The sequence below is a fragment of the Osmerus mordax genome, chromosome 14, assembly GCF_038355195.1.
Source record: "Osmerus mordax isolate fOsmMor3 chromosome 14, fOsmMor3.pri, whole genome shotgun sequence".
NCBI lineage: Eukaryota > Metazoa > Chordata > Actinopteri > Osmeriformes > Osmeridae > Osmerus > Osmerus mordax.
In genome coordinates, this window is record NC_090063.1 from 5,740,784 (window position 1) to 5,759,444 (window position 18,661).

An 18,661-nucleotide genomic window follows, 5' to 3' on the forward strand; every position below is an offset into this window, starting at 1 on the left:
CAGCTTAGGAGGTACTTCTACAGAAAGCAGTAAGGAAGAGAACATCTGATCTAATAAACACTGGGCCCCAGACACCTGTGTGAAGCACATTTAAATTCACCAAGTTAAATCGGAGATTTAACTCTGTGGTTCGAAGCTCATCTATGGTTGACTTTGTCACGGAGAGAAGAACGTAGCTTTGGCATTTATGGTATAGAATTCTAAACAAGGCTTTGCATTGGTGTCGGGTGGAATTAAACACAAGCAACCCTCTGAAATTGACTTTATTATTCGTTTAAAAAGGCTTGTACATATCATACAATGACCTCACATCATGGAAGATTCAGACAGTATGGAAATAGATATTTTCCTGCCTACATAAAGAGCTATATCGATAATTTAGGCTTTTCTCTTTTGAAGACAAATTATAGGTCTACATGATAGAATAAAAAAATAGTGTTGTTTCTTTTTAAAGAACATGGGTGCTAATCACATTCCCAATTACATATTTTCCTAAATGATTCAACAAAAAATGCAGATTGTAGGCTAATGTATGAAGCATACTTTTCACTGTTAATGCACATACTGTCACCAAAGTGGTGACACATTTTGGCTGTCACAATCATGGCCAGTAAGACACCTCCATTTTGCAGTATAATATTTACATGTATATAATAAGTATCTCTGCACCCATATACATGTAGTACCATTGTAAAGAATAGAACTAGGACAATACAAATAACTTAATTCTAATTCTGTACTGGACGAATGATTCAGTGACATGATTCAAATTTAGCATGACTTGTATGCAGATCCTGTAAATGTGAACTGTCACTCCTGCAGCTCATCTCATACATTCTTTATGTGCTCGGTACTGGGACCGTCTGTCAATGAAGGTGTGAACCAATCAATTGTCCTATCCTCGAGGAAGGAAGTGCTGGGGTCTGTGCTGATTGGATGGCTGGCTCCACGGACCCCACGTCAGGTGTGCGTTACTTCTCCAGGAGTGACGTCAGGTGACTGCGAGCACGGCGAGCCTTCTCTATGCTCTCATAGGTTGGAGTCCCGTGGGGCATGGGCAGACGATCGTGTTCAGAAGCCATGATGCTCTCTGCCTCACCTGGAGACACACACGCACACATTAAAACAAATATACACAAACACATCTGCTATTCATGATATTCCTCCTTTATCAATATCGGTCGATTCCGACAGAAGAGTTGGATACAGTACACCAAACCCTGCTATGAAACGACATTGTACTGGAGGTGGTTGGTGAAGGGGGGTAATAGTCACTGTCTTACCCCTCATCCGGTACCCTAACGTTCCGTAGGCCATGTCCATTTGATAGGCTAGCACAAAGCTGAGAGGGACCAGGGGAGCAAGGAAGGCCGGCCTCTTCTGCTTTATTGCACTGAGAGGAGGGTGCAGGTGCAGGCACACACACACACACACACACACACACACACACACACACACAGACACAAAGTAAGTACAGTCGTGGGCAAAAGTGTTGGCAGTGACACATTGTGTTTTGTAAAGTTTGCTGGTTCAGTATTTGTAGATCATTTTTTCACATGTTTCTATGGCATCCTGGAAAACAATAACATGCATTTCAAGTTTTAAAGGCTTTCATTGGCAAAAACATTCAATATATGCAAAGAGTCCCCCCTTTGTAGCAATCAATCTAATCCAATCAGAATGATAGCGGGATTTCACCTGACTAGAACTTGTTGAAACTTGTTAAGGATTTAGTGTAATTATGTTAGCTGGCAATTTTATGCTAGGGCCCACAAACTGTGAAATGTGGGTTTTTGTGATCAAGTTCATTTTTTGGGGCCAATGAAGGAGCAAACCTTGCCAATACAAAATGTTTTACTGCCAATAGTTTTGGCTACAAATGTACACTGGTACCAACACCTACCAAGGCTTGTGTCTCTCAGTAGCAACACCTGAGCGTGCACAAGCACACCGTTGTTGGTGGGAATAAACCAGGGGTATTGTTGTAAAGGCCACTGACCTTCCCTCGTGGTTCGTTATCTGTGAGGGTTTGTATCTGTGAACGCCTCACAGCGCCGCTGATGTTAAGACATGCAGCAGCTACCTCACACAGGGGGGACAACGCTCAATGGCTGAGTCTCCTCACCTGGCGAGGAATGACCTCACATGAATGTGCCTGAGACGTGAACCTGTGCTGTGGTGAGGTCACACGACTGCCTGCTTCTCTGACAGGTGGGGGGGGGGGGGAGAAAGAGAGTGGGGAAAAAAGGAGGGAAAGATACGGTAGAGAGAGGAAGAGCGAGAGAGCTCGAGATGAAGAGGCAGAGAAAAGAGAGGGTGCGTGTGTGCGACCCACCCTACGGTCAGCCCCAGTGTGGCTAGACTGAAGAAGGCTCCGTAGTACTTGAGGAACTCTCTGGACCAGGCAATCTGCATGGCCACCATCCTCTCCCTCATCTGGTCCTGCATCAGGATCTGACGTTCCATCTGAAACCAAAACATCACAACCCCGACACTGAAACTGCATCGAAATGACCTAGAACACAGAACCAATGGAAAAAAGAACTGCTAGTAGAACAAATTATTACACAGAACGAAACAGAACCTCAGTACCAACAAGCTAAGTCTCCAGAGTTCCAGAACAATGGTCTCCAGAGACTCTGGATCTGCCGGTGTGGCGAGCGCACGGACAATGCTAACAAAGATCGAGAGGAGAGGGGAAGGATCGAGACATCTATTACACACTGACGCCCCCCCCGACACACACACACACCCTGGGGAGACACACTCCGCTAACCCCCGACGCCTGTGACGCTGTGTGATGCCTGTGTGCGTGTGGTGGGACACGTGCGTGTGCGTGCGTGGTTGTTTTTGTAGCATGGAGTGTGTGTGTAAGGGAGAGGAGTGTGTGTGTAAGGAAGAGTCAGGGGTGGACGTAGTAGGTGGGGTGACGGTAAGAGGATGTAGTAAGGCTCAGGTGAATTATCTCATTAACGATTCCATCAAGGACAAAAAGACTTATTTGCAGACAGACTGACGTCCAAGCCACACTTCTAAAGGACTAAAGACCACAGACCCTTCGTATCTGAAGGTGACTTGCGGTAAGTCAACTTGACTCTTTGTCTGCACCATTTCCTGTTGACCTCGAGTACGCTTGCCACTTCCTGCTTCCCAGCTTCCTCTTTCTTTGTGACGGCCATTGCAGGACATAGAAGATGGTTGACTTTTCAAACGAGAGCTTTTTGTTTCTGAAAGTCAGATGTCAAAGATGGTATAAAAAAAAAAAAAAGAAGCTACGTGCATATCAAGGGTAGAGGCTGACTTCACTGTACGAACCATACAAAAGACTAAAATGCCATTTAGTTTCTCATGATGAGAGACTAATTATAGGCTGTCACTGCCATTATTTCAATAGCTCTTTTCTCTCATGTAGCATGGCGTCATAAGCCGATGGCATCATATGAAGGCCTATGAGACACCATTTGGACAATGTCTAAATTACAATGTACACCAGCCACCGATCATTTCAGTAATCAAGCTACCTATTAAAATAAAAATCACACTTCTGAGAGTGCGCAACAATACCTTGGAAAAACACACTTCCTGCGTTGATGCGACCAACTGTGCAGTTTAGCAAGTCTGATTGGCCAACGAGTCTAATGGTTCCAATCAATAGAAGAGGTAGTGAGCTCCAAGCGGCCTAATCAGTATGTGTGTGTGTTGAGGTGTGTGTGTCACTGGCAGATAAAGGAGAGGTGCTTGATGTAAGTCCCCTTGACATTCTGGCACCTCAACAAGCACTGGATGATGACAAAATTAGGGGAGAAAATGTCACCATATACATTTTATTTTTTCCTAGTCCTTGTTTCGCTTCCTAATCAAGAATCTTTTGTTCATAAAGCCCAGGGAAGCTGAGTGGAGTCAATGCATGTAAGATGTAAGTGAATAAGACCCAAGCATGGAGATAAGGTGTGGAGAGAGAGCTGGAGCGAGGGGAGGAGGGGGGCTGGAGAAGAGGGAGGAGGGCAGAGATTGGGCAGGGAGACAGGGGAAGAGGGCAGAGATTGGGCACTGAGACAGGGGATGAGGGGTTTACATCTCTGTTCAGCAACCAGCAGAGAGAAGTGGACCTGGATCAACGCCCCCATGGTCAAGGGTGCTGAGGACACATGAACCATTTATCTCAGACACCATAGGCAGGTTTCCAAAGCCTCCCTGGCCTCCGTATTGGTCGAGAGGCAGGAAGTTAGGATGTGGGGGTGAGGATGGGCCGCGTCCAATCAGGTCACAGGAAGAGGGGGGGATATCATCTTTTCTTCTGATAACCATCAGACAGGAAGGAGTTCTCATCTGCAGTATTTTAACCAGGGGCTGGCTGTGTGACGCAGAGCTAAGCCCTTGATACCCCTCCCTACTCTATCACCCCTAGTGCCACCCCAACCCAAGAGATGGCCCCGCCCCCTCTGGGAGGCAGACATTTCCGGAAGGAAGTAGGGAGTGAAGGATGATGTGCAGTTTAGATAAGGGGTAATGTGTTTTCTAAAGAGCCAGAACATCCGGAGAGACAAGTTGTCTTTTCATTAGGTGACACAAAGAGAAAGGCAACTTGGATGTTTATATCTGACTTTCCATTTAGAAGAACTGGGGAGGTCAACGCTACAATCTCCAGTATATTGGCGCTTTTATACCAGTGTTTGTGTGTGTAAGGCAATGAAAACACTAGATGCCGGGATCAGACTGAGGAAGACATTTATCTCTCTCTTTATTTCTTCTTTCTCTCTCCCATTTTACTCTCCCTCCCCCTTCCCTAATCTCGCTCTTTCTCTTTTCGACCCCAGCACCATCCAAAGTCAAGTTTCACGGAGCAATATTTGGGAGTTCAAGTTTGCTTTGTAATCGTGTCGTGGTGACATGAATGAGGACTGGGGGACGTAAGGGCGATGGGGAGAGGATGGGGGGAGCAGGTGGGGGAAGGGAGGTATGGATGGAGGGCAGGTAGAGTGGAGAGAGGGCTGGAGAGTCGTAGCGAGGTGTCGAGGTGGAAGCAGCATACGCGGAGGGAAGTTCACTGACATTTCCTAAAGGCCAGAAGAGGAGTTGGCCAGGTCACAGGCTGGCAAACCAGACGGAAAACTGACAGTGACACGGCAGGCTGCCCAGCCGACAGACAGACGGGCAGATAGACAGACAGCAAGGTGGCCAGGAAAGCAGGCAGGCAGACAGGCGAGCAAACAGACAGCCTGTGCAGTCAGCACGCCAGTCACCTCTGCCCCATGTCTGCTTTGCTCCTAACCCATCCAACTCCTGAAACAAAACGTGTCAGATCCCTTTGGCATGACTGTTGTGATACCTGTAACCACATTACACTATACTAATATAGCCTTTTCCTCAATGAGGTGAAAGTCAGTCAAGGTCATATGGGAAGACAAGCCCAGGGGGTCTGTCATGTTAACGTCACACCAGAACCTACTCAACCCTATCATCAAGTTGCCGTCCTCGTCCTACGTTTTCAAATTGAACCCATCAAAAATGTCCGAACCTCCAATTACCCGGAGACACATTCACACAAGACGTGTCCGTCTCCGACGTGGCCGCGGAGCCCGGCGAGATCCCGACCACAATGTGCGGCGACGAGCGTGTCATTAGCCGTGATTGGCACGGCATGAAAAGAGCGTCCGCAGAGTCGTGCGATCGCCTTGACATCTTAATGCAGGACGCACGGAGACGAGGCGCACGTGTCACACGGCCGGGGTCGCGTCACCTCACACACACACACGAGAGGCCGTTCAACAAAGCCGGGGGGATGGGCAGCTGCGCTGGACGGCAGCATCGATCTGTCCTCATACAGCCTTGGTCATACACAAAGTCATCATTGATCATGTGAAAGGAGCCCATTCTTCCAATAGATCAAGATGATCCTTATCAACACGAAATAAGACCGCAATTAAGGCTGTGTCAACATTTAAACTCAACGTACATACAAGCAGACCTACATATGAAGTGAACTCAATGGAAAGACATCCAAATCAATATGATTCAGATGAACTGAATCCACCTCCAATATTAAACATAATTCAGATAAATCCCCAGGTGCACAAATCTGCCCGTGAGTCATCGCAGTGACCTTATCCAGGAACACATACCTCCAACTCAGTCACTGCTGCTCACACTACGGAAGCAAGGGAGCATGGTCATTGGTCATCATTTGGTACAGTTACAGTGGAGGAAGGCAAACCCATATGTTCTGGAGTGGTTAATAAGTGTGGCATGCCTGTGGCCATCTCTCTCTGCTCTCTGGTAACTACATCAGCAGGCTGGGGAGAGCTGCATATCGCAGGTGACGATTCCCTCGCGGGTTAAGAATGAATCAAACTCTAATTGTCCACAAAAAAGGAAGGGAATGTAAAAAAGAAATGCTTTTTCTCTCCTGGTATAGGTACATTGAAGAAAAAAGTGGATTTTCTATTTCACACCGAGAGGTGAATGGAAGCTGATCAGGCTTCTACATTCTACAGGAACATCAATAAAGAAAACAATTTATACAACATTTAAACACCATATTTCCCATACTCTATTTTTACCCAGAAAAATACATGATGACTTGTGACTTATACACATGTAACGTTTATGTTTAAGTTAATGCATAACCCCCGCGCCCCCCCCCCCCCTAATTGTATGTCTAAGCCAAAACAAACATTTGTTTTATAGATGTGTAAACTACTTGAACTTGGGCCGCCAGCCTTGTGCCCAGTGTTAGGTGTGCAGGGGCCCACAGCCTGGTATAGTAGTTTAGTTTTATCAGTAGCATACAGACATGAATTAAGAACTCTTAGTCAAACCCCAGTCTGTCTCACCTGAAGTCTGGCATTGTGCAGCATGAACTCCTGTTGCTTCTGAAAGTTCTGGTCCATGGATTTAGACAGCAGGAACCCCATGATGGTGTTATCTCAGCTGACGGTCGGAAGAAAGACAGAGAAAGAGAGATCATTTTTTTTATGTTACGCATAATGGCTTACCATACACTTAATGAGGAGGCTGCACTAATTTAACTAGCTAGCGTTAGCTAGCAAGCGACTATTTTGGTTTGTTTTCATAGCCAGCCAGTCAACCTAGTCCTGCCGGCGCATACATGGTTGGACAACTTTAATAGTATTCTAGTAAATGGGTAGCTGGCTACGCCACTTGACAGCTTGATACTTTCAGCGAACTTCCAGTTACGAGTTAAGATAGTAGCAAAGGAGCTAGCCATTTCTAGCAACCTGCCGTACTTAAGAGATATGAAAGGACAGTGGTAGCAAGCTAATCAACATCCAGTTAGATTCTGTATAGGACTTTATAGTCTACAACGTGTTTCCACTACATACCCCTTGACTTTTGCAGGTGTACTTAATATTGCTAAAAATTAGTTATGTGTTTTCATTGAAGTTCCAAGGGCATGGTCACTGCACTTTCCAAACTGACAGCGCTGGACGGCGGGCTCCACCCACACAACCTAAGCGTGGCTTCTCATTGGTCTAATTTGCCAACGGGAAAACCGGCGCGTTGGAGTTGCTAAAAAATCATTGAGTAATAAAAAAATGATCATTTATCAGCACAAAACAGGTAAATACGGCCTTAGCCAAAGACCGTTTACAATAGTGTATTTTGTTTTAACCGTGTTAAGTCTAGCTTTGTATTCCGTTTGAACTACGTAGCCTATCAATACATTTGTAGAATGACTCCTCTTAGTGTTCAGTCTCAGTAGTACACGGAAGATAGAGCCACGTTAAGGCTACAGAGGCCAAACGTTAAATACACGTTTTTGTAAAGAAGTTATAAAAACGTTTACTTTTTTCAACAACGGTAAATACCTTGTACACTCCGCGTATTTAACAATTCCGATTAGAAATATGCGACTCAGAACTGTGTCCGTTTTTTTTCAAGACAAGTTCAACCACAGGTTAGCTGTTTCATGGGATGCAGGACATCCAACCTGCTGAGTGCCAGTTGCCAATGGTCATTGTAGGCTATGTAGAGTGTCAGCTGAGGTCACAGAAACTGTAAAAAAATATTCTCACCCATCCAATCATCTCCCTGCATTGGAGTCTTGCCTGGCCTTAGGGTGAATTCGGGTAATCTGGGACATTGGGTAATGTGGGACACCTAACTCCAGGGCGTTTTCTTCCCTGCTATGACAATGTCTAGTCCACAGAACTTTCTAGGTTTAGCATGGATGCAGGGTCGGCTCCAAGGGGGAGACAAAAATAATTTTGTTAAAGTATAAATAAGTGTGTCATAATTCTGTTTGAGTTGTATATAAATTAAATATCAAGATGGCTACACTTTCCTGGTAAATATGTAGGTCTGCTCTTATTTTTTAGGTCCCTATATGTTTATTGTATGCACCTTCCTGCCAAAGCAAATTCCTTGTCTGCGCAAACTTTCATGGCGAATAAATCCCATTCTGATTCTGATTTGGACTCATACATGCTTTGTAAGTGTGTGCCCCCTTGCACCATGGAAATAACCCAACAAAATGACCCAACAGGTTCAACCTAGCGTTTGGGTAGAAAAAATAACCCAGCATTTCTTAGTGTGTGAAAAACAATGCCCACCCATTTAATTCGTTCTGGAGCCGAGTCTGCATGGATGTTATGTGACTGAAATCACAAAATGTGATTGGTGTGGTGTCACAGAAAGGGTGACATTAGTTATATCGGGAAGCTTCGATGAGAAAATGCATGCAAAACATTTCCCAGATTACCCCAATTCACCCTATCTCGAAGCATCTCCTTTGCTTTCTCGTATCAGTATAATAGGCTATAGCCTATAGTATAACAGTATCGGATAGCTCAAGCCAAGCCATCATCATTGGCTTTGATTTCTCCAACTGCTGGTAAATCGTTGATGACCACTCCTTCTTAACGGCTGATTCCTGTAACTGAAGTAATTCTCACCTTCCCCATATAAACACAATGGGGCTTCGTCTCACAGTGCTGTCTCATAAACATGACAAGAAAAGCTACAGGGCACAAGCTATAGAGAAAATAAACAAAAAAAGATCGATACATTGTTCTTCGTGTGCGCTTTCTGTCAGAACAAAGTTTAAACACGATGTCTTAATGTTACAATAACGATTTAACAGTCCATATTTGATTTGGCAACAACTTCAGGTAGCCTAACCATAAAACTAATACCAACAAAATAGTTATAAACAGAAGTCATGAAGAGAATTTCCAGTCATCGTAAAAATCCAGTCAAGTCAAGAACATGTTATTTTTATCACATTTAAAAACAACCAATGCTGACCAAAGTGCTGTACAAAATTGTCAACCAATCAAATAGGACACACCACAATAAAATAGAATAAATAAAGACATGAATCAAACAGTACAGTTGGACCACGTGACCCTATACTGACTTGAACGCCATAGGATAACAATATGTTTAAGACGAGACTTGTGGTGGGAGATGAGCGTCAAACAGTCATTGAAACTATCGACACCTTGACTGAGTATTTCTTTTTATGACCTAATATTTTTTCATTTTCAGCCCAGTCAGGCGGCAGATAACTCTGATTAATCATAATAGAATCAAACGTTTGGGAATCCCAATGAATAAGCTAACTTTCCTAAATTCGTCTCGCCGTACTCGATATTTTCCAGGAAACAGCAACATTGGTCAATGTGGAAGACTTTATTTACTGTAACTCAACTTCCTTGTTCCCAGCGGCAGCATGGTGATGCGCAGTCCATAACACAAGAATCAACGCCGCGTGAAAGGGCCAATTAATTTGGCAGGAACAGAAGACGCACCGCGCACCGTGAAGCGTATATACATAGACTGTATTGCTTAAATTGTTTAAAAACTAAAAGCTGTTAACCACTGCCGATGTCTGCAGTGTCTTCTATGTCCAGAGCAAGTTAAATTCTTAAGGGAGGGTTGCGCTCGAGGCGAAGCAATAACTGATATAGTTTGATGCGCTGACGAGAAACACATTTTTCCTGGAGAGTCTATGACAAGGTAAGATATGAACCGTTATTATGCTCGAGCTGTCGTCGGACATTTGATTGTGTATTTATTAGTACTGTTGCAGTCGGTTGTGCAATTAAGATTGACTAAGATTGATTTTAACGAGAATTGAATAGCTTTTGTTGAGGTTTTTGTTAAAATATCATTTGATTCGCCTCTGTGACCACACTAAGGTATGTATATTGTTTTGCAGAATGTTGCGTGTTGCATCTTAAAAAAGGCTGAACTTGTTTGCGTCACCAATCTTCAATTTCCAGCTTTTATTTAAAAAGCTATTCATCTCGTTCAATTGAATGTGTCAACATTTGCACATCTCTAAGCAGCTTGCATCACGTTGATATCCGACTGTGTGTATGCGTCTGTGCTAGCGCACACGTGTGTCCAATTAATTTAGGCAATTTATTTATAATGTTCCAAAATGGTCCCGTTAATTGAATACAAATTCCAAATAAGTGCACAATACAACAGAAAATCATACTTAAATTGGAATCAATCCGGTGGAAATGTCTACCCTCCTGTGTAAGTTTAAAGTTTCTCTATGATGCTAGGATCTGTCTGTCTGTCTGTGCGTCGTGAACCGCTATGATGCTAGGATCTGTCTGTCTGTCTGTGCGTCGTGAACCGCTATGATGCTAGGATCTGTCTGTCTGTCTGTGCGTCGTGAACCGCTATGATGCTAGGATCTGTCTGTCTGTCTGTGCGTCGTGAACCGCTATGATGCTAGGATCTGTCTGTCTGTCTGTGCGTCGTGAACCGCTATGATGCTAGGATCTGTCTGTCTGTCTGTGCGTCGTGAACCGCTATAATGCTAGGATCTGTCTGTCTGTCTGTGCGTCGTGAACCGCTATGATGCTAGGATCTGTCTGTCTGTCTGTGCGTCGTGAACCGCTATGATGCTAGGATCTGTCTGTCTGTCTGTGCGTCGTGAACCGCTATGATGCTAGGATCTGTCTGTCTGTCTGTGCGTCGTGAACCGCTATGATGCTAGGATCTGTCTGTCTGTCTGTGCGTCGTGAACCGCTATGATGCTAGGATCTGTCTGTCTGTCTGTGCGTCGTGAACCGCTATGATGCTAGGATCTGTCTGTCTGTCTGTGCGTCGTGAACCGCTATGATGCTAGGATCTGTCTGTCTGTCTGTGCGTCGTGAACCGCTATGATGCTAGGATCTGTCTGTCTGTCTGTGCGTCGTGAACCGCTATAATGCTAGGATCTGTCTGTCTGTCTGTGCGTCGTGAACCGCTATGATGCTAGGATCTGTCTGTCTGTCTGTGCGTCGTGAACCGGTCACTGAATGAAGTTGAAATCTGGCAGGTGTAACTAAGAGGGGGTGAAGTTGTTAGGACGCGACAAAAGAAAAGAAAAAAGTGTAGGTCTAGGCCTATTTGATGTAATATAAAACGGGCAGGCAGGTCACTGCCCATTAGCAGGTCCCATGCAGGGCTGAGTAACTGTAGGCTAAAGTTTGACGAACTTGTAAGATAGCATATGTAATTTTCTCAAAGTTCCCAATGAAGGGAAAAAATATGATTTATTAAGTGAAGTAGATTATGAAACCAGGGCCGTAATCATAGTATATAGAATATTATTATCAATAATATTCAAATCTGGTCAAAATGTCCCCCCCAATATATTTATATAAAAATATAAATACAATATAAATGTGCTACACTATGACAGGCAACCAAATATAAAAATTAATTCATTTGTTTTTAAAGTTCTCAGGGCGGGACCTTCAGACTCCCCAGCAGATTTCGTCCCCCCCAATGGGGACACCATGGCTACGGCCTTGAATTAAACAGTAGCCTACCAAGGGAGGTCCCTGTTTTTAGCCCAAAAATAAACAAATAGGCCTACAATAAAATTAATTAGTCTAAGAGTAAAACAACCTTCGTTATTTGAATATTTGTTTTTCTTGTCAATGTTGGCACTGAGCACCAAGGACAACGTAAGCACTCTTCATAGTCAAACTACAGCGGTATATTTGATCAATGTTGCATGCGTATATTAGGCCTAGGACATGCCTTCTTATTTCTGCCAGGGCTACTTCTGTTAAGTCGCACCCCCTCTGGCTACATCATGGGCTCGGGCATCACGGACACGATCCCTGCACTAGTTTGTGCATGTGTGTTAATGGGGGTCAGATGGCTGAGCGGTTAGGGAGTCGGGCTATTAATTTACATTTACATTTAGTCATTTAGCAGATGCTCTTATCCAGAGCGACTTACAGTGAATACAGGGACATTCCCCCGAGGCAAGCAGGGTGAAGTGCCTTGCCCAAGGACACAACGTCAGTTTGCATGACCGGGAATCGAACTGGCAACCTTCGGATTACTAGCCAGATTCCCTCACTGCTCAGCCACCTGACTCCCTACATTTAATCAGAAGGTTGCTGGTTCGATTCCCGGCCGTGCAAAATGACCCTAACCTTGGGCAAGGCACTTCACCCTACTTGCCTCGGGGGAATGTCCCTGTACTTACTGTAAGTCGCTACTAAAGTAGTATAGTAGTAACAAGGAAACAGATCCTATTTTCACTGGAATGATGACTTATGCTGGTTCGGTATAAAGCGGAGTCACTCTGTGCTGACTGCTGACTGTGTGTTCTCACATGAGCTAGTGCTCATGCATGTGATGCAGCTGGTGATTAAGACGTTGGTGTGTTGATTCGGTGTTAATTTAATAGGAGTTTGTGGTCGTTCACATAAAAGGGTTGGCAACGCAGACAGATTTTTCCTAATGGCTATAGTTCTCAAAATATTTCATATGATGTTAGGATATGAGAAGTAGGCAGGCAGACAGGTTAACGGCTTAGGACAGTGGTTTTGTCAAATGTTTTTTGAGTCTTCAATGTGTTTCACTGTGTAATGCAGTGCACGTCGGACGCACACGCCAGTGAAGTGCCCGTTGACGGCTCCACATCCTTGTTTTAGTAGCTTAGTACATCTCTGACTCATTAGGGGTCAAAGGTTGCCTTTAAAATCAAAGAAAGACCTGACCTAATCATCACTGAGACCAGACTACTTGACTGATTTCTATTGGTGACGATGACATGCAGGATGCTTTCTGGTAAATAACAACTAAAGAAAAGAGCTTTCAACATTTAATTTTTCATCCTACAGGTTCGATGGACGGGCTATTTCTATTCATTTTAATGTCACTTCTATGGCAGACTATCTCAGGTACGATTTCGGGCTATCACCTTGCAATGATATACCCTCTGAATAAAGGTTGCGCATAGAACAACTTAGATACAGCTGTATATCTGGTATGCTGCCAGTGTTTCACCCCCATCTCTTTCTACTTGCCCTCCCAGCATTGTTCACAGTGGAGGTGGAGCAAGGGTCATATCAGGCCCAGTACCAGGGTAAGGTCACAATGGGCTGCATGTTCCAGCCTGGGACTGGTGACTTGACAGTGGTCTGGCAACGGGTAAGCCCCGGTAAAAACCTGGAAGTGTATCGTCTGGAACATGGAAAGGAGGACCTGGAGACCCAGGATCCGTCGTTTAGTGGGCGGACGAGGCTGGTGATGGAGGACCTGGCGAGTGGGTGGGCCAGGCTGGAGATCACCCATCTAGGCATCAACGACTCTGGGACGTACCAGTGCCTGTTGGAGATGGGGGGAGCAGATTATAAACAGACTGAGCTATCTGTCAAAGGTGAGTCACTTTCAGTTAAACAGAAAAAATCCCAGAAGATTATGAAAATATTCCTGGGTTATATAGGCTACTCCTAGACCCATGATGGAATATCTTTTATTATTATTAGGGAGTCAGGTGGCTGAGCGGTTAGGGATCGGGCTAGTAATCTGAAGGTTGCCAGTTCGATTCCTAGCCGTGCAAAATGACGTTGTGTCCTTGGGCAAGACACTTCACCCTACTTGCCTCAGGGGAATGTCCCTTACTGTAAATCGCTCTGGATAAGAGCGTCTGCTAAATGACTAAATGTAAATTATGATTGTTAATAGGATTTAAATATTTCTACAAAACCACTTCTCAGTTGGAATTGGAAATTTCACATAGGCCTATGAGTGGATTCCAATTTAAAAAACACGAAACTTACAACACGTTTGCTACCAGTAAACCACCAGAATTGGTATTCTTGGAAAAAAAACTGAAAGTGAAACTCCCCGGTAGTGAAGCAACTGGGGAGCAATATTTTGTTTAGTAAGATTAGTGTCTACAATACTGCAAATTTAATTTATTCGGTTGTATTCTGCCAGCTGGATGGAGCGAAGGAGATCTCACAGATTACTCTCCTGTCTCTGTACAGCGTCTTATAAGGCGATCATCCAAACCTTGGAGAGGTCAACGAAGGGTGGGGAGCTGGAGCTTGGATGCCAGTCGGTGGGCTACCCTCTGGCCTCTGTCACCTGGATGGACGGAACCTTCCAGGAGCTTCCATCCAACGTGACCTCAGTCAGGACACCGGAACAGCTGTTCCAGGTCACTAGCAAGTTGAAGGTCCAATCCTCTGTCATGAATAACTACACCTGTGTGTTCGAGGAGAGGAATATGCTGAACACCCGCTCTGCCAGATTTATTATACCAGGTATGGAATGGCTTTAGGCTAAATTGCTTTTCAATTGCAGGCTGCTAACCCAGCACCACCCATCCCAGCACCGCCCAGCCTAGCCTAGCACAGCCCAGCCTAGCTTAGCCCAGCCCAGCCTAGCTTAGCCCAGCCCAGCTCAGCCGAGCCTGAGTGAAGTGGAACACAGAACATAACATTTGAAAACATTATCAAATGTCCTGCATGTGCGAAACAGTGTGGGTTTATCTGTGTTCAAAGGAATTAAAGTAAGTGGGAGTATGTAGTAGGTTACTGAGAAAAGCTTTTCCATGGAAATACTGTCTGTTGTAGACTATTAATGAACAACAGACTATTTATAGAACACTTATCATCATACCTGCTGCAGAAGACAGCTTTTAAAGGGAGGACGTTTTCTGTCATGTCGTTCTTGCTTGATACTTTCCAACTTTGATACACTTTTTTTGCTCCATGTACTTTCCTAAAGCACAGGATTTTTTGTTATCTGTGGCACACGGGTACACCTTTATATTATATTGACATTGAGTACTATTAGCAGAGAGACGGACACACACTGTAAATATAAAAAACTACCAAACAAATGAATTACAGAGTATCTTACAGCTGTGCTTTAATGATTGTTTCTCCATTTTTCACAGATGATATACTGGACCCTTCTAGAAACTCCAACCCTCCCATTATAGTGATAGTGATTCCTTGTTTGGTTGTAGCTGGACTCATTATCACAATCATCCTGTACTACAGTAGACAGAAAGGTAAAGCTGTAAACCAGAACTCCTTCCTTCCTGTAGCTACTAAACCTTTTATGATTTAACTACACACAGTACATTGTAAATCTTTCATTTATATAGCTAGTTTAAACATATTGAAAAAAAACTGGGTTGATTTACTACTGTGTTTAATGTGCTGTTGTCACTTGTCCCTAGTCTAGTGTGGTTAGTGTGGTCCCTGGCCTGTGACCATAGAACAACCCATGGGTTTCTTGTAAAATACCATAATCTCTTGGGGCTTGTTCCCTGAAGGTTCGACAACAAGTTTGTGTAGATGACCACACACAGATGCCACATTTGAGACATTTTACACAAGTCAGCCTGTGTAGTCTTTGTATACTGTAATCTGTACTGTGTCAGAATCTACCCTTTAAGGAGTTTGAATAATCAAGTTTGTATGATGAGGGGTTTTACAGGTTGTCATAAAAACAGCTCTTTCAAAGGTACTTAATGACACCTTTTACAGAGTAAAACCAAAACTGAATTCAGACCTATTAGACAACTTGTAACATTTTGGCAATGAGTTTGTAGTAAGGGCTTTCCACAGCATTGGTTACAGTAGGAGAAGTATTTCATTTTCATCGGTGCCGTGATGATTAGTTTGACACAGGACATTTGAGGGGACTTTACATGCCATGTGACTTGGTGACATGTGAGAACATGACTTGACAGGATTTTCAAAACATATGCATTATGGAAACACCCTGACTGATCTATTTCTGGTGTCAGGGGAATTGTTTATCCATTAAATGAGTGGGCACATTTGTTGATTTAATCATTCGGTATTTGTCACCATTGTGACATATTAACCCTTTAGGTCTGAGGTTGATAGAAATAAAGAGATGTGAAAATAGAATGAAAAAGTTGAAGTTTGCTTTAGGCAGCTTGAGGTGACAAATGACTGAACAGTTTTAACAATTGTTAGATCAGTGTGAAAGCATGTACAGTTGATGAAAGTACTGTTGGATACCTGTTTGAAGCCCAATACAATTCCATTCCAAGTAGTATGTATCTTGTTTATTGAAACGTTTGCTTGTGTGTTATGTGTGTGTGTGTTTAGGTTCAAGGAGGGACACCAAACATATATTTGTAACTGCTGAGGAGGGCACATCTGATGCAACAAGTGAGTTGCACACACAACACAAACACACACGTGACTGAACAGAGGGAACAATATCACTTATTTATTGAATTGTTTTACATATCAGATGTTTTAAACATATCAGGACATGTTAATGTAAAAATATGATCTCAGTAACGTTTCTTTTTTTTTTTCATGTTGTGTACAGTATTTAATGTCAAACCTGTAACACAGTTATGATATACAAATACACAGAAATATATTTGATCACATTAAGTCTATCAATGTTATACATAAGCTGAGTTTCTAACTAAATTTAACACATTAACATTTTGCATGTCAAAGGACTACAGGCCAGAAGAATTACATTTTAGTTTTCTGGTTGGATGATTGCTGTGTACAATACACTCAGGTGCAAACAAGTTTGTGTGTTAATATGAAGATTAAAAGTCTATAAATGTTTATGAACAATACTGGATGTGACAAAACAATACCAGAGATATGTAAAACACCATTGTTATTGACTCAAACAGGAAGCCAGTCTAGAGACAGACCTGAATGAGGAGAACCTAAGAGTCGTTTCATCCTCCTCTTTGAAGATGAGAAGAAAGTGTTTTAGCTGTGCAAGCTGCACACTTTGTTATATATATTGTTTTCTTTATTTAATTTGATAGTGACAGTTGAGAGACATGAAAGGCAGGAAGAGAGAGAGAGAGAGAAGAGAGAGAGAGAGAGAGAGAGAGAGAGAGAGAGAGAGAGAGAGAGAGAGAGAGAGAGAGAGAGAGAGAGAGAGGAGAGAGAGAGAGAGAGAGAGAGAGAGGAGGAGAGAGAGAGAGAGAGAGAGAGAGAGAGAGAGAGAGAGAGAGAGAGAGGAGAGAGAGAGAGAGAGAAGAGAGAGAGGAGAGAGGAGAGAGAGAGAGAGAGAGAGAGAGAGAGAGAGAGAGAGCAGCTATCCTAGAAAACAGCATGTGAACTGGGATGGTTGGAGAACACAGAGGGAGGATCTGTAACTGGCATCTGCTAAACTCATCAGCACTGGAGTTGCACACACAGTACAGCAAAGCACAGCACGCACAGTTGAGGCGTGATAATATGGATTCTATGGCGTTGCTTTTCTGGACTCTTAAGGATGTGTCTACCTGCCTGCCTAATGTTTAACATACATACACCACGAGGATCCAACTCTCTTTTCATCTCCCTCACCCACTCTCTGACCTCCCAGAGTTCTCCCTCTGACCCTCTCTTCCCACAGAATCCCGCTCGCTCTTCCTTCGTTCTCGCTCTCTCTCTCTCCCTCCCCCCTTTCCTCTCTGAGAATAGCCGAGGCTGCTAGATCCTTTTAGACTTCACTAATCCTCTACTACCAGAGGCCCCCTCCTGAGAGAGAGAGAACATTCAGGAAATGGCCTGGGGTTTAATTGAACCCAGGCCCCTGCGGTAAGACCTCAGCTCATGTGGTACTCCCTCTACCCTGTGAGCCATCAGGGGGTATCAGCTGTTTGCTGTTCAACTCCTCTTTTTCCAAACCACTAGCAGCATTTTCTGCTGTTGCAAGGAACAGACTTGTGACATTTGACAATCATTTGTTCTGTATGACTCATGTACGGGAAGTAAAGAGAGATGTTTTCTTTGTTGTGCGTGTGTGTGCAGTGGGTGTGGAACCGATGGAGAACCTGAGGAAGGTCCTGAGAACGAACTGCACTGAGAGTTCCACCAACGAGGAGGCGAGAGAACACCTCGCTGTGTTCTGTGAGAAGGCGTGTTGTGGTACTCCACAACAGAGCTTGTGATTCATTGGTTGTGGGAGAACTTCTTAGGAAATAGGAGTGGGCGTGTGTGAACACAGGGAGGGGAGGAGGGGTGTGTGTGTGTGTGTGTGTGGGGGGGGTTGTTAGAGTTACATGGTACCTCAGCACAGGAAACTGAACAAGCAGGACTTGCATCCTGTAATCTACTGACATATGCTCCGGTCTGAGTGTCCAAGCCTTCCCCTAAAAGACCATTGCCCGTGTCCGGGCCTCTTACAAAGCCATGGCTCAGCTCTGTGACCCCTCTTACCCGCCAGTGGAATTATACTTTGCAAACACAGCAGAATGTGACTTTTCAGGAAGTGATGTCACAGCTCCTCCTAGGTTTGGAGCTCTCTGAAGAGGAGCTGGTCGAATGGATGAGGTGGGAAGCTTACAGAATGCCTTACATACACTGAAAAGGCTTGTGTAAAAATAGAAAGAAATATGTGCAGTAACCATGGCACAACATGTAGCAATCAT

The 18,661-nt window shown here is 44.0% G+C and overlaps 2 protein-coding genes across 2 annotated transcripts; one reads left to right on the forward strand and one right to left on the reverse strand.

The window, feature by feature from the left end:
- Nucleotides 1-253: 253 nt before the first annotated feature.
- On the reverse strand, nucleotides 254-7,466 carry plgrkt (plasminogen receptor, C-terminal lysine transmembrane protein). The gene is made up of 5 exons (XM_067250626.1): nucleotides 7,344-7,466; nucleotides 6,834-6,930; nucleotides 2,336-2,466; nucleotides 1,284-1,393; nucleotides 254-1,099 (listed from the first exon to the last, which is right to left on the reverse strand). Exons 2-5 carry the CDS (start codon nucleotides 6,912-6,914, stop codon nucleotides 972-974), a joined length of 450 nt encoding a protein of 149 aa, XP_067106727.1. The 5' UTR covers nucleotides 6,915-6,930; nucleotides 7,344-7,466; the 3' UTR covers nucleotides 254-971.
- Nucleotides 7,467-9,879: 2,413 nt separating this feature from the next.
- On the forward strand, nucleotides 9,880-18,218 carry si:ch211-241b2.5 (programmed cell death 1 ligand 1). Its single transcript, XM_067250957.1, has 7 exons — nucleotides 9,880-9,981; nucleotides 13,110-13,169; nucleotides 13,304-13,648; nucleotides 14,262-14,540; nucleotides 15,179-15,295; nucleotides 16,371-16,433; nucleotides 18,042-18,218. Exons 2-7 carry the CDS (start codon nucleotides 13,115-13,117, stop codon nucleotides 18,179-18,181), a joined length of 999 nt encoding a protein of 332 aa, XP_067107058.1. The 5' UTR covers nucleotides 9,880-9,981; nucleotides 13,110-13,114; the 3' UTR covers nucleotides 18,182-18,218.
- Nucleotides 18,219-18,661: the final 443 nt, after the last annotated feature.